The 27,006-nt window shown below is 36.4% G+C and overlaps 1 protein-coding gene across 4 annotated transcripts in view; it reads left to right on the top strand.

The window, feature by feature from the left end:
• The window catches only part of ACSS3 (acyl-CoA synthetase short chain family member 3), a 64,897-nt gene that overhangs the window by 3,770 nt on the left and 34,121 nt on the right, over positions 1-27,006 (top strand). Inside the window, exons 1-8 of one of the 4 annotated variants that reach the window (XM_059846851.1) lie at positions 2,881-3,019; positions 4,661-4,704; positions 8,146-8,334; positions 12,993-13,127; positions 13,411-13,551; positions 15,841-15,921; positions 16,005-16,100; positions 22,378-22,529. In XM_059846851.1, the coding sequence (XP_059702834.1) occupies positions 8,167-8,334; positions 12,993-13,127; positions 13,411-13,551; positions 15,841-15,921; positions 16,005-16,100; positions 22,378-22,529 (773 nt within the window). In that variant the 5' untranslated portion in view covers positions 2,881-3,019; positions 4,661-4,704; positions 8,146-8,166. Of the gene's footprint in view, positions 1-2,874; positions 3,020-4,660; positions 4,705-8,145; positions 8,335-12,992; positions 13,128-13,410; positions 13,552-15,433; positions 15,510-15,840; positions 15,922-16,004; positions 16,101-22,377; positions 22,530-27,006 lie in introns of those variants that run through there. The other 3 variants (XM_059846850.1, XM_059846852.1, XM_059846853.1) reach the window with 3 other exon arrangements.

Below are 27,006 nucleotides of genomic sequence, written 5' to 3'. Positions count from 1 at the left end.
GCTGAAGAGAAAACAGACAGTGGAACTCAGATGAGAAAGAGGCCGGGTGTCCAAGTAAAAACATAGGTTACTGGTTTAACAGGGTAAAAATGGAGTTCTGGGTTAGAGGTTTACCTTGGAAGCTCTTTATGGGGACCTGAAAAATAGTATTTAAAAGTTCATGTATGTGTGTCTTGAGTTAGAATTTGTTTCCTCTTTTGAAGACAATTTATTAGATCAGTTGGAAATACTATTTTTTTTCAATACCTTTGCTTTTGGTTGCAAAACCTGAGATGCACAGAAGCAGATGCTTTTCATATATTTTCCAGTGTAATCTACTTCTATTGAGGAAGTTGAAGGAGGCTGTTACTGTATTTAGAATGTAGGCATTTGGCAGTTCTTCCTCTCTAAATACTGTAAGAGCGTGAAAGAAACTTACAACATGCCCCAGTGCGTTTTCTTCTCTCTCTGCCACTGGAAACACCAGTATTGTGTCAGTGGAATGCAAAATGATTTCAAGAAGATAAGTGATCAGTGTCACCATCCCCTGACTCGTTTTTTTGAAGCAGTAATCCCAGGTATTGTTCTAAACTGCATCAGTGGCTGAAACCGCACAAAACATCTGGTTTTGCCTACATGAAAAATAACAAGAGCTATGAAGCATGGTTGCTCAAGAAAAGGATGAACGAATTGAAATTGTTTGATCTAAAAGCCAAAATTGAGACCTAGGTTTTAAACCACATAGAATTTGGTAAAAAAGTTGAAGGAAAAACTTCTTTGAGTTGGTTTTGAACAGGTCAAAACTGTCTTCAGTTGCAACATGGGAAACAGTCTTTAGATGTTGGAGAGGAAAATCTTTTTAATGCTGAAGTTGGTGAAAGACTTGAACAGATTATTTTGGAATCTTGTGGAATGCCAGTTAAAAGGGTTAAAACAAGTATTTATTTAGGAATGTGGAAACAGTTTTCTCTAACATGTGCAGGCAGAGGGCAATTTTGCAACATAAGTTTTTCCTCTGATGCTAAGACATACATGCAATACATAATCCCCTTTGAATTTTGGAAATGTTGCCCAGATTGCTATGCAAATGTTGCTTACACTTTTAAAACTGTGTCAGGGTCAATTTACTTTATAATATCTCAAATTATCTGATATCGTCTAATGTTTTATTCAGCTTCTACTCTCAGTTAATGTAAAAAAGTGCATGTCTGCTTTTCTGATCTTATCAGAACCTCTTTCCTTCTCACCAGGGTAACAAAGCTCTCATCACACCTTCCAGATAGTCTTGGTTTTTGATTAAACCTACAGTTTGATTAAACCTACAGATATATCTTTTTCAAACCCTTGTTTGTAAGTGATTGCTTAAAATTCCTGTTGATGTTGCCATGTATCTTTAGAAGCAAAGCTCTCATGCCTGCTCGTGTTTTGACCATTTTAAGTGAATATGCATAGCCCAGGTGATGTGTTCCCTTGTTAATGTCATCCTACAGTGATTTGATAGAAAAATCTGAATCTTACACAACTTTTATGACAGTAATACAGAGTTTCTCTGTATGTGAAACAATTCCAGATCCTTTATTGTACATATTGTTTTCCATTTTGGAGAAGGGTTTTGTAGACCTTTGTACAGGATGGTTTGTGACTTTGATGGTCCCCCACTTTCTCCTTATTAATGGCATTGTAAAAGAGTTGCAGTAAGATAACTGCATCCTAAATATCCTAACTGGTTTTAATTTCGTAATTGCTGTTTTTAGACAATAAAGACTATGTTTTAGACAATAAAGACTATGCCATAGTATCTGTATTTGGATATAAAAGTAATATATAAAATATCCTGATTAAGAGCAGTCCTTTACTAAACATGAGAAGTGAAGAAGGAAATACTTTTTTTAACTAGTAGTAGGTTACTTTAGGCCATCTGTTATTTCTAATTGCATTTTAATAATGTGTTGCCACTGTACAGTTGTCCCCATAGAACCTTTTGGAAACTCTCAACCATGTGCTTTTTGTATATTGCTATTTTTCCTGCAAAGATACACATGAAGATAGAAAAACAAACAAAAAGGGCATGATTTAGTGTGAACCTTAACTTTTAGGTGCTGCGTCATCTTCCAGTAAATAGAATTGTCTTTGTGTCTGGTACCTTCTATATTTTTGTACTTTGAGGATTATGCTGCACTTGAATTTTCTTTTTCTATGTAAAATGACTAGAAAACTGAAACCTAAGTTTGTGAAATGTTTTCTTCTTTAATTGGAAGATAAGAGTTCTCTGTAAATGCCTAACTATTGAAGAGGCTATGACTCATATCAATTTACAGAAAATTTTGAGTCACTGATATAAAAGAGTGTTGTCAAATGCATTATAATCATATGATCTTTTAACTTGGGATCCCTTTCATTTAGCTACAGATGCTTGTATGTTTAACTGTGATTGCCAAGAGATGAATAAGACTATTTTGAGTCCCAAACCTGTTCTCTTTGAAAAGGGTATTTGTGTGTGCCAATACAAAGTAGGGTAATAATCTTTTCATAATGTCAAATTAATTTATGTGAATTTATGCTTTTTCTGTGATACCATACATATAAAATCAGAGTGATTAATGCAAATTAGGTTAAACCAAGACCAAGTTTAGTGGATTCTTAGTTAAGTCAGTTAAGATACAGTTAAGATATGTCTCTATTTTTACTAATAGTCATATTTAGCTTGTTGAGTCAATCATGAGATTACAGAATAAAAAATAACTTCCTGAAGTGAGTATAATGTTTTGAGAGCTATGTTTTGATTGAATGCTCTCATTCCTTAAAAGAAAACCACCAAATGATAAAAAAAAAAAAAAAAAAAAGTTGTCTTAGTTTGGAAGGCCAGCTATTACATACTTCATACTTCTTTTGTAGGTTTGTAGGTGGAGAGCTGAATATCTGTTACAACGCTGTGGATCGTCATGTTGAGAATGGACGAGGAGACCAAATTGCCATTATTTATGACAGTCCTGTAACAAATACCAAAGACAGAATAACATATAAGGAACTTTTGGAACAGGTATGTTTCAGAATCACCTTGTTAATGAGAAGGGGCAATAAATATTGCACAGTAGGTAAATACCAGAGAGGTAGAAATGATCTACCTCACTAGTTTACCTGTTTACCTCTTTTGCTGTGCTCAGTATTGATTTATAAGTTTTACTACCTATGCCAAAATATACTGCATCCAATAGGTTTTGAAATTCCTCTATTTCCTCTTTTTCTTCTGCAGTTTAATATTTTTTTTCCCTGATTGGTTAAGTTTTTAACTTGTCTGCATTTGATTTCATTTTCTTTTCCCCTAACAGATCTTAATTAAAAGGTTAATCATAGCGTTAGTTAAGTCTCTTGACAGTTGTTGTGATGAGCAAAAGTACAGTTCCATAGAAATGAAATGTGTACCTTGGCTGCTGCTGCACACAACTGAGAGTAAGCCTAAATGAAATTTAACTGGGAGAACTCCAAAGGAAGCTGTGTCACCTGTCCCTATGTAGGCTGTCACGAGGGTGCTGGTGGCCCTTCTGTCTGGAAGGTGTGTGGATTTTGACTCTCCTGTTGGCTGAGGTAGCTTACTCCTGATGAGATTGTGAATATCCAGTTCTGCACCAGCCCATTCAGATTAACTCTGTGCCTCACCATGGGTTGTTGCCACCATGTTTGCAGTTGTGTTTGCAGTCTGCCCCACTGAAAGTTCTTGTCTCTCAGGGCTGTCTGCTGGAGGTTTGCCCTCATGCTGCTACTCTTGTGTAGCTGTCTTTTTTCTTCTAGTTACATGTGGCAGTTGAACTTAAAATTGAGTACAAAGAAACGTTGGAGTTGGACTGGTTGGTATTCTTCCTTAATACTGGTTGGTATTCTTCCTTAATGTGTTTCAATGTGCAAGATGGATTACTTTGAACGTAACACACTCACTGTACTTAAGATATGCATGTAGTGTCTGGAGTAATGTGAACCTTGTGGTTTAAAATGTGAAATGAGTTCAGAATACAGTAATTCCATTTGTGAGGGGTTTATTCCACTATTGCAAGAAAAGAGAAGTCATACAGCTACAAAGAAATTATAAACCTGTTATGCATTCTACCTTTTTAGGAAAATATAGAAAACATGTACTCCTTACCAGTTTTCTATTTATTTGGACACAAGTCCAAAAAACAACATGACATATGGTATGCTGGAGCTGGAACAACTAGCTTTGGTGTTTTAAGGAGTCAGAAGACTTTGAAAGGTTTGAAAGGATCCAGCTCCTTACCTATTTTTATTTATACTAATATATATAAGTATAATTTAAATTTTCTATATACAATTTTTGAGTTGTTTGCCTTCAATAATTATGGTATATACACAATTTGTATGCAAATAGATGTATATATATGAAATCAATCTATATATACATTGCATATAATACTTGGTTAACTTTAATGCAGAAATACAACTTTTTAATGTAAATTATTTTAAGTGAACTTGCTTGGTAGAGATTTCCTCTGAAAAGAACTTGAAAAGTAGCTTTTTATCTGCTTTTTAAGCTTGATATTATATTAAGTCTTCTACGTTTTTGTCTCTATAAGTGTGTTAATAGTCTGAAGACATGGCACATTTGTGCAAAGTGAGAAAATTTTGCTAGTTGACATACACATCTTTTCATTTACATTTCTTCTTGCAGAGCATTGCCAAACCAAGTGGAAGAACTGGTTTAAGTTTTCTGGGGTATGTAGCAGTACTCACTCAGAAGTTCATTATAATCTTGCTGGAGGCTGAGTCCTATCTAAATACTATTTCTGAATTCTCTGCAGTTTGCTCTTAATCAAAAGCAAATAAATGTGAAAGACAATATTTGATATTAATAGCTTGTCTGTTGAAGCTTTCTGGTCCACTTTAGTACAGTAAGTTTAATTTGCTTTATCTGCTAGCTACTGGACGACTGAAAACAAAAGGAATAAAGAGATCTGCTGAAAATGGGAGGGACCTAGGCTGTAGTATTTTTTTCATGGCTCTTATAGGTCTAGGAGAGTTTAGTTTGCATTGATGGATTCTATGCTTGTGTGTCCCAGTCACTGCTCAACCCAGGAAGGTTTGGAATTCCTCTGTTGAGCATTTTGAATGGGATTTCTGTTTTTGCATTTTTCAAGACGAATTCTTTTGGCGTGGACCAGAACTGCTTTTGGTAACTGCTAGGAGTTCAGAACTAAATGTCTTAGAAACCTTAGCTGCTAGTACAGCTGTAGTATTTGGTTGCTTTGTAAAAGTAAAACTGTGCTCACTGGGACCATGTGTTTGATAGAAGTGCAGTTTATGTTCTGGTCTTCCAAGCTGAAAGCCTGCTTTAATTTTTTTATTTTATCACTTGGTCTCAAGTGATTTTATTAATGAAATGTCAAATATATTAAAGTGCGTGAGCAGTCTTAAACTTGAAGAAAGTGGAGAAATAGCCTGTTAGTTTTTTAATGATAAAGTACACTACACTGTATTAATGTAAATCATAAATGACAGCACATTGTAACAAAGTGGAAGGTTTCATGGCTTTTAACAATTTAATGAAATGTCAGCACTCACTTTTCTACCTTCCCCTTTTTTTTTTTAGAAAGAGTGATTGCTTGGATGTTTCAGGGCTACCCCATCAATCTGAAGGGCAATGTAAACATTGTCTGAAGGACAATGTTCCCCTGTCTTCCAAATAGTTGCAGATAGAGACAGTGTTTTATTGTATAGTCCAAATGTTCCTGCCTGTCAGAAGGATGAGGAAAAGGGCACAAGGAAAAATCCTAGATAGCCGTGTATTTTTTTGGATTGTTGTCTTCAGTGACATTACAGTCTAGTGTGGGGAAGTCAGGTGCAGACAAGTGATTACTGGGTTTGCACAGGTGACATGTAGTTCCTGTCTGCAGTATGCTGTACACACGTTCTGCTTTAAATGCAATTTAGCTATGATAGATTTCAATAAAGATTATGTAAGTACATGCAGATCTCTTTGCTGTCTCCCTCCTATACCCAGGAACCAGTTATATAGCTTGTTTACAGGCACTGGGAGTCTTCTATTTAAAAATTACTAATTATGATCATTAAATAATGTATTTTTCCTTCAGCAGGTGAACATTGCCTTTTTCATAACTATTAATAATAATTTATGAAATAATAATAATAATAATAATAATAATAATAATAATAATAATAATGATAATTCTTGTCAATTGCGTTTGACTGTTTATTGCCCACACAGTGACAATAAAAATACTCATTAAATGTTATTTTCATTGCCTCTGGCCTTTTTGTCAGCGCTCTGCTTGAGAGTCACTAGCAGAGAAGATAATGATTAGCTTTTTTGTTTCTTTGAGAGAGGGTGATGCTAGCTCTGTGTTTGAAGATTTTAATGTTTTCACACTAGGAATTACAGAAAAGTAATTTACCTTTGGAAGTAGAGTTGTTATCTTTATTTACAATTACTTTCACTAATTATACCTAGAAATGACTGTAAATGCTGGGGGTATGGCAATAAATTCTAGCTTTTAACATGTTCAGTCTTTGGTTTTTGTTGAGTTTTGATAGTGTATATCATTTTTATAATAATTTATATTAAGGTAATAATAAGTCTAGTATTAAAGATATTTTCTCTTGAAAATCAGTAATATTTAAGATATCTGTTACATTCAAATCATATAGATACCTAAGTCTGTGTGAGTTTTCAGCTTGGTGGGGTGATGACTTTGCCTTACAAACATGTTCTTTCTTGTGGTTGAAAATAACAGCACAGATTTATGCAATGCTTACAGAAAATGGAATTTACACAGTATCTTCTGATGCAAGAGTGCCTGCTTGGGGCTTCTGTGTTTCTGTTTTCTTAAATCCTTGGGAAGAATGTAGAAATGTGCTCTTTGATTGTGGATGAGCTGTGAATTTAATGCAAAGACAGAGCAGATGCTCCTGGAACATCTGGATGTTACTGTCTCAGGTTACTGAAAGTCTGAACATGTATTTCCACTGAAGAGAGAAACAGTGAGGTTGGAGGTGGATATATAAGAGCAATATGGGAGCAGAGGTGCAGGAAATAATGTCATTAGGCAGAGAGGTACAGCAGTAGAAAAGAGCCCTTAAAGCCAGCAGTGGGCCTTTGATATGCACAGAGTGATGCATGATGCTGCTTCACTTGGGTACGTACATCACCGTAGCTGATTTAGGATTGGTTATTTTTAGATGTCCTTACTGCATACAAAGCAGTTTATGTCCTTTTCAATATATTTATGAGGATTCTAGGACTAAATGTAGTGGCTCTTTAAAAAGAGAAAACTCAAATTTTTAAATACTATAAAAGAAAGCATTTCTTTCAGAAGATGCCACATTGCCATGCCACAACAAGCAGGTGGGGACAGCTTCACAGTTCTTGTCACGGGCTCCCATGCTCACTATAATCCAACTTACTATGTGGTATATACTAAGGAAATATTCAGTACTAGTTTTGTGACCAAATATTGTGTACTGTCAAAGTAATAAATATTTTCTCATGGTATTACAGGGGCATTGCTACTGGTCAGTCTATTGAATTTTGTGAGTTCCAGTCCTCTGCTGCTGTACATAGTCTCTCTTAGGTTTCTGCATAGCAAAAATGAAACTCTGACAATAAAAGCAAAAATTGATTTTAAACCTAGATAACACTCTGAATTTGTGTTTCCCTTTGCTTCAGAGTATACTGTCTCTTGTCTCAGATTGAGAAGTGCAGTATGATGCTACAGTAAAGAAAATACTACTACATATTGATTTGTGTTTCAAAGTTAGCTAGTTAGGACTGAACTTACATTATGAAATGACCTGTTTACATTCATTCTTAAGAGCTAAAATTGAGAAATACAAACTGTTACCTGAATAAATGAATGACTGGTAGACTCTCATTTAAAAATTTACCAGACATTGCTCTTGATTTTTGTTTTGGCTGTACTGACTGCAATAATTGGTCTCCTTCCATTTTTATTTTACAAAAGAAAAATGCAAGAAAGAAATTGTCTTAAATTTGCTGAACCTTGATTACATTACATCAGCTTTCTTTATCATACTGGCTTGTCTCTTTGATGTCGTGCATTGTTGACTGTATGAAAGTTTTTTTAATGGGGCAGAAGCAGATCTGGAGGAACTTTAAATATGAATGTTTTGTCAGTACAGGTCTCCAAGTTAGCTGATGTCATGATCAAACATGGTGTGAAGAAAGGAGATCGTGTGGTCATCTACATGCCCATGATTCCACAGACAGTGTACTGTATGCTGGCTTGTGCGAGAATAGGAGCCATCCATAGCCTGATTTTTGGTGGATTTGCATCTAAAGAGCTTTCGGTTCGCATTGATCATGCAAAGGTAATAACCTGCTTGAAGCAACAAACACCATTGCATTAGTTACTCCTATTAGTCAGTGTCAAAAACCTGTTCTTAGGATTTTTTCCCAGACAGGATAACATTTCTCTCTGTGTGGCACACAGTTTGTTTATAATACCTATTGTAGCAATATGAGCAAAGAACTATGTGCTGAGGTTGATACTTGTATAGCACTTCACTTGGTGAAGTGAGCCATTTTGACCTCTTCTACAAAAGCGGGAGTTTAACACACTGTTGTTTGCATAGAGTGTACTTTCTTCTCATGTTTGTCAGTCTTTTTTGACTAAGCATCTCCTTAATATTGGCTTTTGGTTCAGCATTTTCATCAAGTGTATGAGGAAAATTCTGCCAACCCTAAGTGATTTCACTGGCTTGTCTGTTGTTTAGGCTTACTAGGTAGTTCATTTTTTCAGCTGTGTTATGACTTAGGAATGGTATTCCCCAATTTATTGTTCCCATTGAAGCACTCCAAACCTTATGTTGCTTGCTCCCTCCCTCCTCTCCCTCTTCCTGCCTGTGGTGGGATGAAGAGGAAAATTGGAGGCCTAAAAGGTAAAGATCAGGTTGAGGTAAGAACAATGTTCTAGAAACAGCAATGAAATAAATGAACAGTAACAGCAACAATATACATAGCAGAGTGTACAAGAGAGGCAAATGATTCATGCCATGCTGAACCCACACTACCCCACCAGACCCTCCAGGAAGGACCCATCACTCTTGACAGCTATGGAAACAGTTGCCCTAAATAAGTGACTGTGCTGATTACATAATTAATAGAGATGAATGTTTTAAAGGCTCCTGTGTTCGGTATAAGTTGAGCTTGTTTAAAAAGTTTTATGATGTCTGTGTTACTGAAATGAAAATAGTAGTTGACTATTCTTAGTACCTTATATAGGCATATTAGTAGCTTGTGTATGCATTGGTTGCAAACCAGCTAACAATGGAATGGCCTATTCTTGTTTTCCACTAGTGAACAAGGTAAAATCTTTTGTCACCTTGATCAGTCACCTGAAGCATTGAGACTCTCTGTTGTAGCCGTGTTATCATTGAATAATGTTGCTTAGATGTATAAACCAGAGGTGGATTTTGTGTAGGGTTCAAGTCTCCGGGATTTGTGGAACTTTCAGATAGATTTCTGTGTGCAGAAGTGCTTTTCAGATTACTGAAGTTTCAGTTTTATAAATATCTGTAAATAGAGAGTTGAATGCATTTCCCCTCTCTCCTTGATGCTTTAACCAAGATGTTAATAAAATGGCCAAAATAGTTTGTTGGAATGATGAAAAAAGGCTAACAACAGCTCTCTAGTTTTCCCTGTCTTTCTTTCACTTACCCATTTTTTTAACAAGCTATAAAATAATGTAGAAGAAAAAATTACAAACTTTTAAAAATGAAGGTTGCCACAAATACAAATCATCTAGCATGTTTACTTTTAGAGTATTTTGCAGTTATTGACTAATTAATCCAAATGGTTTTTCCCCTGGGGATAAAAGGGAGAGAGCATAATAATCATAATCCTTGCTTCATGCATTAAAATGAAAAGAAAAGGAAGTTTCTTTTCATTTTAATGAAATGTCACATAGCAACTCTTTTGAAGGGTTAGCTATATAATTATTAGCTGCAAATCATGAACTAAGCCCTAATTTGCATTGTCTTTTGGTTTCTTTAAAAGGAAATATTATGGATAGATTTTTGGTCCATCTGATGTATTATTAAAATGTGAGTAAGGGGAGGCATGTCCTCAATCTGAGTTTCAAAACATGCTCCGATTTTCAGCATGATAAAGCTTTCATGATAAGTGAATTGCACGCTCTTGAGGCTACCTGTAAGTACCTGTGATAGACAGTAAAAATGCTGAATAAACAAAGCAGTTGCACAATAACCTAACCTTTTTATTAGACTTTTATGTGAATTGGTTTAGATGCTGCAGTACAGGACCTGATATTGGTTAAATTAATTAGAAAGCCTTAAAGATGTGCAGTGGAAAGCTGGCTGTAAGATGCTGTTGTAGAAGAAAGATCAAACTTCATACTCTGTTGGAAAGTCTGAGTGAAAGAAATAACAAGCACTTTCTGGTGACTATGAAAAGGTACACTTGGCCAGCTTAGCTTAATTTATCTTGAATTTTAAATAGGTCTGGGAATGCTGCAAAGTCCTGCAGCTGGTAATTTCTACTTGTGTCAGGTGTTGGCAGTTACAGGCATTCTGCAGTGAATTGTGACGAGCATGAAAACGGGATTTTTTGTCATCTTTCCTTTTACTTGAGTCTGGGAATATGTAATTTGTAATGTTAAAGCAATAGGTATGTTCATAAAATCATGGAACAGTTGAAAGGGACCTTTAAAGGTCATCTAGTCTGACTGCCCTGCAATGAGCAGGGCATATTCAGATAGATCAGGTTGCTCAGAGCCCTGTCAAACCTGACATTGAATGTTCCCACGGGTGGAGCGTGTATCATCTCTTTGAGCAACTTGTGCCAGTATTTCACCACCCTCATTGCAAAAAATGTCATCCTTATATCTGGTTTAAATATACCCTCTTATAGTTTAATACCATTACCTCTTTGTCCCATTGCAGCAGACATTGCTCATGTCCAGCTTTTCATCCACCAGTATCCCAAGTCCTTCTTGGCAGGGCTACTCTCAATCCCTTCATTCCTCAGAGTGCATTGATTTTTGGAGGGCTTGGCCTGGCACAGGTGCAGGACCATGCACTTGTGCTCTGTTGAAGCTCATTAAGTTGTAATGGGCCTACTCCTTGAGCTTGTCCATGTCCCTCTGGATGGCATCCCCTCCTTCAGGAGTGTTGGCTGCATCACTTGAGGAGTATTAGAGAGCATAGAAGAATTTGTAGAAGGAGTCTTTACAATGAATAAAATGAATGGTAATGAATAAAAATGTTGGTCTTGTACCAACATCTTTTACTATTGGGCCTTGCTTTATCTCATTTCTACTTCATAATGTTGCTTTTTTTTTTCTATAGCTCACTATCTATGTCATTTCTCCTCCAGCAGACCCTTGAACTCTCCCTGTTTTTTCTTCAAACTTGTTATATTTCTATCTAATCTTAACATATATGACTACATAATGCCACAGAAGAGGTGGGAAATGGGTGTATGAAAGCAATATGGGAGCAGAGGTGCAGAAGAAATAATGTCATTAGGCAGAGAGAAGAAAAGAGCAGTTAACCCAGTAGTGGGCCTTTGATTTGCCTGGAGTGATCCATGATGCTTCTTCACTTTGGTAGTACATCACCTAAACTAATTTAGTACTGGTTATTTTTAGATGCCCTTACTACATACAAGGCAGTTGATGAGCACAGGTGGGATCATCTACAAATTATTATAAAGCTAGTGATAGTAAGAGTTATTCATCTTAACACTTGAATAGGACTGTGTATCATTTATTACAGTCTGTCTTCAGGGTGGCCTCCCAATGAATTTGCAGCTTAACTGCATTGTATTGAATCCTCTTCTATTAAATCAGTGCATTCCAAAAAGGAAAATCAATGAATGCTGAAATTTTAAAGCTCATCCAGAATCTTTATTTTGAATACATGCCAATTAGGGAGCTTTCCTGAATGACAGATTTGGACAGGAAACATTTTATTATTGTACAAGGAAACTATTTAATCTTTGCTTTCTCTGCTGAATTTAATTTAGCCTTAATTATGACATTGTGGTTTATGCCTACTTAATGGGATTTATGCTACAATTAGTAAGCTAACATGATCAAACTGAGTGCCATATGATAAATACATTTCTAAAACTTCAAAACAGTAGAGATTGAAGACTCATTATTTTCCAAATAAAATTTGTTCTAACACGTAGTTTCTTTGGTGCTACCTTTTCTCTCCTGAAAAACAAAAAATAAAAATACTGATCTTTGGACCGAAGTCAAAATAGCTTCTATGCAGATTTCTTCACTTAGGCAGTCTTACATAAAAGCTGTGGTTAATTTATTGAAAAAGATGTGAAATCTACATTTGGAAGCAGATATTAGTCTAAAAAGCCCCAGATCTATACAAATCTGTTTTTTAGTAATTTTGCATCCTCAGTCCTTCAGCCATCTCTTGAAAAACTCTAGCCTTACTTTCCTCATGTGCCTTATGACTTTCCCTTATTCTCTTCTTGTATTTCTAGTTTCCTGCCACCTTTTGTTTGCCTTATTTTCTCTCTTTCTTCTCTTTTCCATCCTGTGACTTTCATTGCAGGCTGTGAAAAAGCCAGCAAAATTCTTCACCTAGGGTTGAAATGTGAAATTGGAAGCATTAGGTAGAAGGCAAAACAGTACAGGTAACTGTTGACATCACTGCACCACTCTTCCTTAGTGGAGGAGCTGAGATGGACAGGGGTTTCTCTTTGTGTTCATTAATATTTATGCAACTAATAAGAAGTTAATACTGTTGGTTTCTTACTCAAATATGTTTGAAAATAGTGAAGTGTTAGAAGGTTTTAATGTTCTTTCAAACAAAAAGCATGGAAAGCGAGATCACACAAGCTTGATTTACTCTAGAAAACTGATCTAACCCCTGTGTCTAATTATGTCAAGATAAATTGTATATGTTGAATTTAATTGAAAATATTATTGGGTTACATCTCTAAAGTACATTGCAAATGTACATATTAACTCTTCTTTTTTCAGCCCAAACTTATTGTAACAGCAAGTTTTGGAGTAGAACCAACAAGGAAAGTGGAATACATATCTCTGCTAGAAGCAGCACTGGCAAGGGTACAGAGCAAACCTGATAAAGTTCTCATTTACCAGCGGCCTAATTTGGTGGGTGTACAGTTGTACTGCCTTTATGTTAACCTTCACTTATTTGTGCATGTGCCTTTACTTTTCTACAAGAAATATTTTACTGAATCTATTGTAGTTTGTTTTTTAAGAGCGAGCATTATATTCATAAGATTTAAATACAAAATAGAACTAATGCAGTAGAGAGATTACAGAAAATTGAATAGTACTCTATGAAAAATTTGAATAGTGCATGTTTTTTGAACGAATTACATTTATTCCATGTGATTTTCTTTTGACAATTTTCTTATTTTTCAATGGGCAGGGCCATGTTCCTCTTACCAAAGGTCGTGATCTTGACTGGGAAGAAGAGCTTGCAAAAGCCCAGTGTTCAAAATGTGTCTCTGTTCCCTCAGACCATCCACTTTATATTCTGTATACATCTGGAACAACAGGTTTGCCCAAGGTAAAGGACTATCAGTAGTCTAAGTGTCTGTGACCAACTGTTTGCAGCTCCCCCTGAAAAAATATTTAATTGAAAAGGTTGAAAATGTTTGCCAGAGCGCCATGTTGTAAATGATACGCATTCTACAAATGGTTTAATCTCATTTATTCACATTACACTATTTTAAAGGCAATGTCTAGGAATAAATAATTTTTTAAAATTGAAATAGCAGTAATATAAAGATACATTTTCTTCAATTGTTTCTACAAAATAAACTTTTGAGGTTAGCAGAATGTCTTATTCAGTACTATTTTCTGTGTTTTAACTTTCTTAGATAAGCCTAGTATAGTTACTTAATGACAAGACCAGTTAATATATCACTTGTGTGATTGCATTTATTGCTGACTAATCTTATTCATTATTTACATATTAGCTAATTTTCTTGTAGATAAGATATGCTGAATGACATTACAGACTAAATGAAGTAAAGCATGTTCTTGTGTTACTGTACAGTTCTGAGTACATGATACCCTGAAAACAGAAGTTTAGATTAACTGAAAATTAAGAAAGAGTATTCTTTGAAAATGTTTGTTTTGAATGTAAATTAGTTTTAGAAATGTATTTTTACAGGATTATATTTTAATAATTAACTCTCTGAGTGTTTGCCTGGTACTTAAAATGCTCTTTTACAATGTGGAAGACAAGCTGAATATAATTTCAGGCAATAGTCTTACCACCGCTGATTCAGACAGTATCATACATCCTGGAGAGAACAATTCTACTGCTTAAAAATGATTTAATGATGTTGCCTAAAGTTCACAATCTCTTAGGATGTAAGGGAAAACAAACATCAGTTTTGCTGAGAAAAATGTCTTCTGCTTTGGCCTTCAATGTGGGCCCTTGAAAGCAGCATATATATCCTAAATCATACAGTTGTATTGTCAAAAAAACCAAGATAAGATCCTTTGTTACAACAGGTATTTTCCTCGACTGGGTATGAATAGAGTATCTCAGAGGTAATAGGTCTCAGAAGTTTACTTCACTGTGTTGTCTCTGCAGAGAAAAACAAAGATACCTTGAATCAATCACCCTTACAAGAGAGAGATTTTCAACTAACAGTAAGCTACAATAAGTGACTCTCAGTGAATAAAATAACTTTTTCATTTATTTAAGTAACTTAATTTAAATGGTCATGCAGGTAAAACTGCATGATTTTTCTTAGGATTGGTTATGACCATCCTAAACAACTTTTGTTGATCTCAGAGCAGGGGCTAAGTTAGAAGCTGAGTTGAACAAAGGCACTCTCTTGTGTGAAATTGGTGAAATGTTTGTAAACCATTCTCTGCCTTAGCAATCTCCATTTTAATGAGTTAATGTATCTCTGTAGTCCCTCATTTCTTGGATGAGGCCTGAAAGTGCCTATTTCATTCTATTAAGTACATCATGAGAATATGCCATGCCTAGCACAGACAGCTGCATTGTAATGTCTGCACACTGCATATTTGTTTGGTCCAGTGGGTTTCATCTGAATTTTAGTTCAGGACACCAGTATGTAGTTTACTTAATTCTTTCTTCTAGGAATAATGTTCTAGAAGGTGATGGAATATATATTGACCATACTTATATTGCAAAATATGTGCAAAAGTTTCCTGTTTATAGTTCCACAGCTGGTTTTTGGTTTACCAAGGTGCATGATGCTGTTGATGATCTCTCATTCTAATTTTCAAATCCCGCTTTTAGCTCAAGACTGGGGTGGTGTTCATTTAACATTCATGTGTGTGCTTCAGGCTAGATAGTAAACTTTCAACAATATACTCTGACATCTTTAAAAAGAGTCAGGGCAAAAAGTGACATTTCAGGGGGTAATTCACCCCAGTTTTTTCACAGATCATCTACTTTGCAGGTGTGAAGATGATAAAGATAAAGCAGGCAATGAGTTTAAAATATGCCTAGCATTGGGATGGTACAGTTTAAGTGAGGTAAATACGTAAACTCTTATTTTTTGTCATTATATATTGACTGAGTATTTGTATATCTAAGTTTTATGAGAGAATTTTAGCTTTGTTAGTTATCTTCTGAATGTTTGTTTTATCGTATGTTTGGTTTTTGTTTTCCAAAATTACTTACTTAGTGGAGGTGTTCATATGTTCTTGTTGGAATAGATCCTTTTCTTGAGTAAGAAGTATTGAAGTTGAACAACTTTAATTTCATTGCTGCTAAATCTTTTAACATTTACTTGAACACAGCAGGATGATTGTATCCTTCAAATCTTGATCTTAAATACTTAAATACTCAAATTTTCTCATTTAGGGTGTTGTGAGACCAACTGGTGGCTATGCAGTTATGCTGAACTGGACCATGTCAGCTGTATATGGTCTTAAACCTGGTGAGGTAATTCTATTTATATGTCATGTAAATGTTTTTTAATGCCTTTTATTATTCCTAACTATAATGTTATTTATATTTCATTTTAGGTATGGTGGGCAGCTTCTGATTTAGGCTGGGTTGTTGGTCATTCCTACATTTGCTATGGACCTCTCCTTCACGGGAATACTACAGTTTTGTATGAGGTATGATTCAGTCTAAAAAAACCCCTCTTGGAAATGGCAGCATCTCCTTCAGCTGATGATCCAGATGATCCTGTTTATGCCTGTCCGTTCTTCATGCCACAGATATTTAAATTGTGTGTCTGTCTTCAGTGTTTATACTCTCCCATCGGTTACAGTAATTTTTAAGGAAAACTTCACTGTCCTTCAAGCTTGTCTACATTTGTATGAAGGGTGATGGTTAGTGGCATAAGGAACCCTGAAACAACAGAACTAGAAATGACAGATGGTGGAGTGTACCTCTGTTAATGATTAAACTACCTTTATTTTGGAATTAGGAGAGGGCATTGTGTTTTGCATGTCTTGTGATGAAAAATACTTACTGGATCTTAGTTGGATGCAATTGAGAGCTGTATGCTTGGAACCAGAACTTCTAATGAGAGTTGTGTTTTCTTTCCTCTCTCTCACTCAAGGAAACTGAACCCAAGACACAGATGACATTTGGGACTTAGTCCTTCCCTTCAGGGGATGAAAACTAGTGGGGTGGAGAGGAGACTAATTAGAGTAGGAGACCAATTAGAGTGGCCTGTGGCATCCTTACTTTGCTGCTCAAAAAAGTAATCATGCTGCCTTACATTGTTATTTTTACAGAATGTATTGCTGATTTTTCTGAATAACAAAGAGCAAAAACTTCACCCAGTAGCAGAAGTGCACATTTTAGACTTAAATATTGTGTTAGCTTGAGTAATAATTACTATAGTCTAATTAATGTTTAAGTGCCTAATAGATGTTAATTAGATTCTTCATTCTAAGGGGATTAACTCAGCATTACCACCATAGTTAATTAGAAGAGGAGAGTGGTGTAAGGAAATTGGCAAGTGTTTGCAGATAATAAAAAGACTTTGGTAGTTTTATAGTGACTGTTTTTGAACACAGATGATGTGCTAGGCCAAATTAAAATTGTTGCACGAATTGTCAGAAGAGAATCACTGCAATGAAGAGGTTTTCATTCTAGCAGGTGTAGAGTAAGCCAAGAAGGAATAGGAAGTGAAATAAGGAGTCCTTCAGCATTTTCTGTTGCATAGTCATCTTAGAGTGAAGTTTTATCCTTATGTGAATGCATGGGGATCAACGTGATTATTGCAATTGTAAAGGTACCTCTGAGTTTAAACTATTGTAAAAAAAAAAGAGTAGAAATCTTACTTTTTTAACAGTGAACATAAAGAAAAATTAGAGTTAGTATCAAGTTGATCTACATATCTGCTTTGTGATTATTTGCTCTTGGTGAGATCATTATTAAACAGAAATAGTACAATTCCCATTTTTCTTCTCCAAGATGCCTCTAATCAAGGCTTCAGACAGTGTTCATGACATAAGTGTCATCTTTTTGAGGGTTAATGGGAGAAAAAGGAAGGTGTCTGTACACGCAGGAATAAAAGTAATAAAGAGAATTGTGCATAATTTTTCCTCTGCTCAGAAGACTGTATTAATATTAAGTATTCAGAAATTTCTATTCAAGTCAATTAAATGGTTGCCAAATTATATATTTTGGGTTAGGGAGTCTCACTGTTTAGCCATGGGGGAAGAACATCACATTCCTTTTGCTTGTGGACCACCACTCTTGAATGTAAAGTGTGCTGACTTCAAGTGTTTTGTTTATTTTCAAATTACTTAGGTGACAACTTGTCATTTTAAAAATTACTGTGGAAATTATGCTTTTAGTTTTCACTTGCTGTTACACCATTTTCAAGAATGCAAAAATAGTGATGAATTCTTTTGAATACAAAATCAAGTATATTTTATGTTTTAGTTTGTTTGGTTTAATTAATCTGTCCTTTGTTGTTTTTCTCCAAAACAACAGCAACAAATAAGCCACCTGAAGTCTCACAGCCCACTGTGGGTTGCTCTTGCTAACAGGGTTTCAAGCTGTAAGCAACAGTAGCATTAAAAGACAGTCTAGTTACTATTTGTGGTCCTATAATATCAGGGAAAAGGTGTAGTTCCAGTGTTTGGGACTTTGAACTAGGGTAAGGAAGAGGATACCCGCACTTGTCAAGAACCAGGCATTAAGGACTTCATTTAAGTGGTCTAGGTCAGAGGAGGACCTACTGTCTGACACAGAGCTGTAGCATCTTGTGTGCCTGGAGTCTCTCACAAGGCTCTCTGGAGTCCTGTAGTTGCAGGGTACATAGGAGCAACAGGTTTGAAACTACTCTTCTTTGGCACAGTTCTTGGAGATATCCAGCTTTTCCTGCTGGTTTTGTAAGCCAGTATAATCAGCTTACAAAGCAAACACTGTCTCTGAAGTTTGGCAGGGATCACTCTGCCATCATCCATACTGATTGTGGAGCAAATTCAGTAGAACGTGTTGTCTCAAGTCTTCAGTGGAGCTTTGGCAGCAGGGTCACTATCAGAAGGCTGAGTGCCTCTGTGAGCATATTCTTTTGAATCCTGATACGTCAGGATTTTGTGTGTGCTTTGGCATCAGCAGATTTTAGTGGCATGCACTACATTTTCTATACAGAGAGAATTTCCTCATCATTTTGGATTTAGTGGTAATTGAAGAACCCATTGTTGTTAGGGGTCAGGCAGAAAGGGGACTGATGCATGCTTAGTCTTGCATTGTTGGACATTTTATTATAGCTCTTCTTCTGTGTCTCTTCCCTCAAGTAATCTATGCTGGTGGCTTCTCACTTTCTCCATACAAGAACTTTCCTATTCCCTTGGTAATTCTTGGTGTCTGCTCACCTGTTTGACATCTCATAAATTGCTTGCTAAATCTAAGTGCGTCCAGAAAGATTTTCCTGTCTGTCTGTCTCAGTCTCCTGGTAGGTCTTTTCTGTGGGAATCTTCCTAGTTCATACAAGAAGTATCTGTTCTTACTTTTCTCTTTTAAATTAGGTGAGACAGATCACACTCTTTCTGACTGCCCTGGTCCTGTTTACTGTGCTCTCATTTCCTGTCAACCATAGATATTATTGCCAGTAACTTTTAAAAATCAGTTTTCATCTCCAGTATTGATGCGAATACTGGTCTGAACTGATCCCTGCAGAAATCCAGTGGAAGTATCTCATTTGCTCAGTTCCCAATTGACTCAGCAGTCTGTCAGCATATTCTGAACTCAATTACCCTGTGGTTTGCTGTTTATATTGCTAACTTTTGAAAATAAACATTGCATGTGGTAATAAGCCTTCATGGAATATGGAAGTACTTCTTAAAATTTTTGTATAATAAATAACTTCTCTCTCTGGCAATTTTACTTGTAGGTTTTGAGCTCTGAAATTAATTTGCACTGTCTCAGATATGTGTTACAATCTGATTGTAAGGGAGATTAATTAAGGTGCAAACAAGACCATATGCCAAAGTCAATAGCATGGATTTTATTTATCAGTAAATGTGAGGTAGAGAGAGAGAGATAGAAAGAGATATAAAAAAGAGGAACGGGGAAAGAAAGGGAGATAAATTAGGGGAAAGTTAGTCACCACCCCTGTGGATCCAGGGTGTCCGGTTCATCCTCTTCTTGTCTTCTCTGTGGTGGGTGTCCCATCAAACATAGAATTTAATGGTTATTAGTATACATTCAGGTGTACATGGGAATGCCCAAGCACCTCCCCTGTGAGGGAGTTTTACACTGTCTTATGCAGCAGAATCTGAATCTGTTGCAAAACTTTGAATCACTTGCAGTCCTATGGTATAAGGCCTGAGGAATGAGTCTGGGGACCTTTGGGGATCCCTGATGGTTTATGGATTTATGGATTCTAAGACATGAGAGTCGCCTCTCATGTGATTGTCCGATGGTGGTGGATGTGTGGATGTTCACTATGTCTTATGTGGACCAGAGGTTTTGCCATCACACTCCCAAAAACTCACCTCCTCCCTCTTGGATGCATTCTTCTTTCCCACCCCTGTTTACGTCTCCATGTACCTGAGGCAGCTGGACAGTAGTGCCACCTTTATCTTATCTCAAGTTCCCTTAGGTGGCTTTACTCACAGCCAGAATTCCCATGAGGAGGCATATTTGGAGGGATGGACTTTGGTTACAGATGAGCTTCTTTGCACACTTTGCTACAGTGGGCAGAGTCCTTCAGTGATCTTAAAAATATTTGAACCATTAACCATTTCAGTCTCACACATGATGTTCATTTTTGTTTATGCATTTGCTAAACTCTGAGCAGCTTCCAAGACCACTTGGGGAGTTTTTCTGCAGAATCTGTAAGAATATTTTACACCTGTGCCAGATTTTTTTTTTCCCTAAATGAATATCTTATTCTCTGGGTTATATTTCCTATCAACTGTCAGGTGAATTTTCTCCTCTTTCTACTGTTTGTGTTTTATTTGGTTTTCTCCTATATCTAAGACTGGTAACTCCAAACCTAAACTGCTTTAACTTACCTGTGACATAAATATCCACCTGTCAGAATCCTGCATGTTTACCCAAGCACTCCTGAAGATTTAACAGTTCATGTAGAAGATACTGTCAGGCTCAGGCTTGCTGGAAGTTTGAGGCACAGGCATGTCTGTGACATAGCTCAGGCAGAGATCAGGTGTGAAGCAGGATCTGGGAGGGAGTGGGACCACATAGCCCTTTTATGGGCTCTGGATATTTACATTTGGTTAAAAGTAAATACTTTATTACTGGCTGACTAACCAAGTTCAGCTTGCTCCACAGCTAGGTGTTTTGGTGTCCAAGATGGTTGATACTAATTCAAGTACATAATTACTTAATCAGAAGCTTGTGGCAATTTGTTGTTTTCCAGGGTCTGAGGCTGTTTGTTTAGCACTAGTGGTGTGGGCTTCAACTCTTAACCAGGTGCCTACAGATCTGCAGGGATAGTGAATATTACAGGAAGAGAGTGTCAACTTGAGCAAACAGGTTCATGAACAAACACTGATGAACACTGTGATGAAGTGGTCTGCTAGGGAGATGTTTCAAGACAGTCTGGTAAAAGATTTTTCTTTGGGTACTGTGTGTTAATCTGACAGGAAAAAGGACATAACTCACTTTTTAAGCAAGTATCATTTTGCATTTCTTTTTCATAATAAAGGATAGGCTAATTGCAGGAAGAGGGCTTTTGGTGTTGATTATACTACTCTTCTACTTGGACTGGAAATTTATTTTCTCTCCATTTGTTTCTCACTGCCTGCTTAATCCTTTTTAAAAAATGGCTTTTCAATTGTGCATTATGTTTTGTCTTATTTTTAAAATCTTTTGTGGTGCTCCTCTTTTTTGAGAATGCCTCTCACCAGGAGCAGTATCTCACCATAAAGCTGCAAAACCACTGGTACATATCCAGCCTTGGTTGTCGTGTGTTCTTTGAATCTGATTAATGGTTCACCAGTGCTCTTGCCAGTGTTCAGGCTCAGCTGGGTGCAGTAGGAAAAGTGTGTGTCTCTCGACTTGCGTGCTCTGTCAAAGTTCATCTTCTAAGTGTGGCTTTTCTAGTGAAAAGGTTATGGTGATACCTGTGGAGCTAAAACTCATTCTACATTAACATCACCTTCTAATTTCAGATGCAGTTCATGCACCGTGGTAATTACACTTATAGTAAGATTGTGACTATATGATTCCGTGTTGACTACTTATCATATTTTCAACACCACAAAGTATTCTTGAATATTTTCTATTAGGATTACTTACCATTGAACAATTTGTCAGAAATGATTACTTCTGTTTAAAATTCTCTTGACTGTGCCCTTTGACTAAGCTCAAGAAAAGCCCAACTCCAAACCAGACCATAGTCTGGTAGCACATTAAAACAGAATAGGGGCCCTTCAGGATCTCTCCAGGCTTCATGTGGGGTAGCATGGTTCCAAAAAGTCAGTTGTAAGCAGCTAAGTGGGAATCTTTCCAAATTTGAGAAAAATTTCTAGGTAAGAAAAAGCTATCTGTGCATGGGAATATAGCTGCAGTGCCACTGTGTCCAGAGACTCCTTGTTCAGAGGGAGTGTGGATGTTTTCTAAACTGCATCTCAGGGTAGATATAGACATGACTCTCTGCTGCCAGTGCAATAGCATATCTTTGTGTCTTTCTTTTCATTTGCATGTCCATTTGTCCGAATTTTCAAAGTAGTAACTAGTATGTGCTGTGTTCGTGTAAGGCATGGTTCCCAAAGCTTGTGATTTATTTCTACAAATGATATATTCACAGTATTATTATTTTTAACAAAGCCTCCTTTGAAGTCTTACTTGGAATTACTTCTGTTGCTGTGCTACCACTACTGTTACGTGCTCAAGGCTTGAACTGTCAAGGAATTATGAGCTATTTTTATCCTGTGACATTTTAAATTATTCTCTCCATAGGGGAAGCCTGTGGGAACGCCAGATGCTGGTGCCTATTTCCGTGTGCTAGCAGAGCATGAAGTGGCTGCCTTCTTTACATCACCAACTGCAATTAGAGCAATCCGTCAGCAGGACCCTGAGGCAGCCTTGGGAAAGCAGTACTCGCTGAAAAGGTGAAGTAAGGATACACTGGAAGCAGTTTTTTCCAGAAGCAGGCTGCATAAACTAAGAGTGACAATATCTGGGGTTTTGCCCACCTGTGTAGAGTGCTATTTTAATCTATTCTTGAAAATTTAGGTGTACACATATCTGCGTGCCAATTTCTGCTGATAGTTTTGAGGTGATGAAAGCTGTTAAAAAGTCTATGACTCTAATGTTAAGAGCTTTTACTGAGTTAGGATTCTTCTCCCATCTTTTACTTTACTCCCCTGTGCTTATACTCTGTAATACTGTCTTGGATTATGTCATCCCATACTGCTTTTTCCACATGACCTCTGATTTTGTTAAGGATGCACAGGATCTTTAGTATATGTTTAATCAGAAGTTAGTCAGTGTTTTGGTTGCTCCCCCAAAATTTCATTATTGTTTGTGGTTATGTATCCAAAGAGCTATTTGCTGTCTTGTACTGCTTTTAAGATGCTTATCACTATACTATCAGCATGCTTCAAAGTCTTGGCTGAGTTCATCCTCATAAATCCCCTGTGAGGTGAGAGAGTGGTATTATCTGTATTTTGCAGATGGGAAGCTGAGTCAAAGAGAGATTAAGGTCAATGTCTTCTGTTAGTGAAGACACAAAATACCACTGAAATACCACTGTTTCAAAGATTGTAGTATTATATGGTTAAAATGTGGTGTTAGCATTATATTTATGAAGTGTTTCTCATAGTAACTTGGATTTATGAGTGTTCAGTACTTCTACAGACCGAGTTTCTGTATCTTATGGTAAACATTCTAAAAATGAAAAATATGTGGGTTTGAACCACATCTAATCTTGAAGTTGAATGATTTGCTCAGCATGAAACGGGGACTGTGTCAGACTGTACAGGCAGTATTCAGTCACAAGAACATCTATTACCACACTTGTTCAAAGAGAGGGGAAGCTTCATTAGACCTCCACATCTTAATTGCTCAGGAAAGTTTATTTTTAGTAAGCTGGATTTTTTACCTGAGGTATTCATTACAAGCTTATCATTACTTTCTTCCATCTGTTTTGGCTGCTATCATCAACCCTTACTCCTCCCTGAAATAAGAAAGAAGCTCATTTGAGACATTTATGCGCTATTGTCCTACGATGTCTATTGACAAGAAAGTGATTCAGATTCTAGAAAATTTAATTGCTGTTCCTTGGCATTTCGTAGACAATTACTTTGTCTTTAGAGTATTTAATGGGAAGTGTGCTTACCTGCTTTGTAAGTTGTCACATTCTCTGGCCAGATGAGAATTCTAGATAAAAGTCTCCTTGCAGTATCTGTTGCCACAGATCTAAAGAGGTATTTCATCGTTTCTAGTCAGTCCTATCAAATGAGCTTCTACATTTGTCTGCAGCTTTAGTTGTCTCATAACTCAGCTTTGGACCATTTAGTTCACTGGGATGTGATGTCTCTTTACTAAAACCTCTAATGCAGCCTTTAATATCTAGTAGGTACAGTTGTTTAAAAAGTCTATCAAGTGATAAAAATTTCCATTCTAGGGGAATACTTGGGTTTGGGTGTTACTTGGATAGACTTTTCAATGTCAAGTGAATTCTGTCTGATTCAGTTTGAAAGCAGTCTTAGTTCATTTACTTGATCTCTGATGCTTTCTTCTTTGTTGCATGGTGAAGAGTCTTTGAAATGTCTTTCTGCTACATGCACTAAAACGGATCCTTACTTTAGAGGCTGCATCCAGCAATGCAGTCCTGAAAGAGGTTTCCACCATGGTACATTTTATTTCTGAAGAGTTCTGTTAAATAAATGGTAAAGGTCAATGTCACTTAAAAAAAAAAATATTAAAAAAGACAGTTACTGATGAAGAAAAGAGGTGGTAGGCAATGCCAGCTCCCATACATAAGGGAGCATTTGATTTACATCAGTAAACTGAATTATAAACAAACTTGTGTTTTTTTGAAATGATGCCAGTGAAATAAATTTCTGTTAAGAACTGATGTTTGTGGCATCACTGGCCTCTGCACAAAATTATATATATGAGTTTCCCAAAGGTTCTAGTGTGTATGCTTTAAATTTCTTGTGTCTATTGGAGCCAAATCTTGACATTTCTTTGCTTTTGACACAAAATGCCACCTATGTCTAAAACACAGCTCATTCTTAACGGTAAAACAGATGTTTAGTTTTTAGTACTGTAGGTCAAAAGCCCTGTGCAACCACATATTAATAGAGATCTAAAGACACAGCTTTTGATAACATCCAGTGCTGCTGAGCATTGCTGCCTGTCGTGTTGGAAAAACAAGTAACATCCAAATTCCATGAGCTTCGTCTACCAAAGCATATTCTGTTCAGTTTTTTGAATCCTTTCTCCTCTTCAGAAGTTAGTTCCATAATACCAAGCCCTTAACTCTTCCCATATTTGGAATCACACTTTATCCTACAATTGGCATAATTGTTGTGAGCTGGATTGTTCTAATTTCCAAACAATTGACAAGTCATGGTTTTACATGAAATGTGGCAAGAACTCAGCAGTTTAGATTAATGTTCAAGTAATTTGCTGTTTGTGTCCCATAGTCTACTTTGCTTGCTTGACTTTTGGTCAGTTGAGAATGTTCTGCAATTTTATATCAAGAGCATTTAAAGGTTCTAGGTTGTTCATCTGATGATAGATAATAATGGACTTCAGAAAGAAATATGAGACTGCCTAAAAGCTCTGCAGAAATAATGAATATAAAGTAGATAAGAAACTTCCGTTATCTGTCTCGTAATGCAGGAACAAGAGGATGTGAAATTAAAGTAGGAAATTCAAAACTATTTGAAGGAAATATGTTCTCACAGAATTGACACTTCACATATGCTGCTAAGAGGATATGTGATTAAGACTCAGAACTTACTACAATCGAAGTACGTAATGCAGCTGCTGCCCACTACTCTGTGCTGCTGTTGGCCTGTCCTGGTGGAGTCCTGAGCTGTGCTCATGGACAGCCTTTGTGGAGCTGAGCTGCAGTTGTGTTCTGTGTCTCTCTCTGTGACTCTGTCACCCAAATATCCAGTGCTTGGATTCTCATATTCAAGGTAAAATCTGTTCAGGGAAGGAAATGAACAGGTACATCAGTGGAGAAAAATCAGACGATGTGAAAACATTTTTTTTTAATTTTGCATGTTTAAATAAATAATTAAACAAATAAAGGTATATATATATTTTTATATATATGTGTGTGTGTGTGTTTGTATATGTATGTATGTATGTGGTCTCCACATGCAGTAAAAATTAGTAAGAATTCTTTATTTCCAGTTAATGTTTAGAGGTGCAAATGAACCTTCATTGCTGTATTTTTAGGAAAAGGGAACCTTATTTAGTATCATGCAGTCATGCAGATAGAGTTTTACTTTGCCAGAATACCCCCCTCCAAACTGGTGTGTGCATTCCAGAATTTAAAAAACAAATAGTTACAAAATATTTTAATTTGTAAAAGTGAACCTCACATTATTGCCCATATGAAAATTTAAGTTTTTGGTAAATAGTTTGGAGATGTGGTTTCTTCTGTGCTTGGAGTTACACCAAAATGTATCTGCTATGTTGAAAAATATTTATTGCTTCAGGATCATTAGGAACATTGATCTGTCCCCTATATGTCGGGTGAGATTTGAAGTCCATTCTGTTGAACTCCTGTATAGGGCCTAAAAGCTTGATTGGCTGAATTTCATATTAGGAATATAGTTTTCAAAACAGCTGAGGACATTCATTTAACAGAGAGGCTTTAGGACCTTTCTTCTCAATTAACTGCATTGCAGAGATATATGATTGCAGTAAAGGTGGACTGACATGCTTTGAAGTTTAAAGTCAGTTTTTAAAAAATTCTTCAGTGGGACGTTTCATAGCCATTGCCATCCCTTGTTTTGCTATACTGTTTGAGAGGAGAAAATAATTCCATGGTTCTTATGCTTATACTTGTGGCACTTTGCTCTGATACTCTTTTTGATGGTTTTGTGCTTTAAGTTTGCCAAAGAGCTAATTTTTCTTATTCTCATAACATAAACTTGATCTTTAGCTTGCAGATTATTAAATCTGGTTATTAAAGCTGGCAATTCAAAAGAGAGGAATTTTGCTTTTGGCTCAAGGGATAACAAGATATCTTAACTTTTCCCTAAGTCTTATATGTTCTTGGTGTTTGTCTAATTTGCCTTCTGGATTTCATTTCCATGGAAAGATGAAACCTGTATATCCCTTTGAAGTGAAATTTGTGTCATACCGACCAGATCTAAGAATTCTCTCTTTGTGTGGCTACAAATCTACTGGCTTTACAAAATCAGTGCAGTTTCTGTCCACTTTGGAAGGACAAGAGTGAAGTCCTGTGTTCAGCAGTTGTCTTCATTCAAAATGCACTGAGGGAAGACTTAAAGTGAAACAAAATGTCAGTGACGTGCATCTGGCTGTGGGAGATTGTACTGCTATGCTAAGGAAGATACCTACCTAGTTTCTGTGTAAAGAGCATTTAATTATTTT

Source organism: Haemorhous mexicanus, chromosome 5 (assembly GCF_027477595.1).
Source record: "Haemorhous mexicanus isolate bHaeMex1 chromosome 5, bHaeMex1.pri, whole genome shotgun sequence".
Lineage (NCBI taxonomy): Eukaryota > Metazoa > Chordata > Aves > Passeriformes > Fringillidae > Haemorhous > Haemorhous mexicanus.
This window is presented reverse-complemented; position numbering and strand designations above follow the sequence as displayed.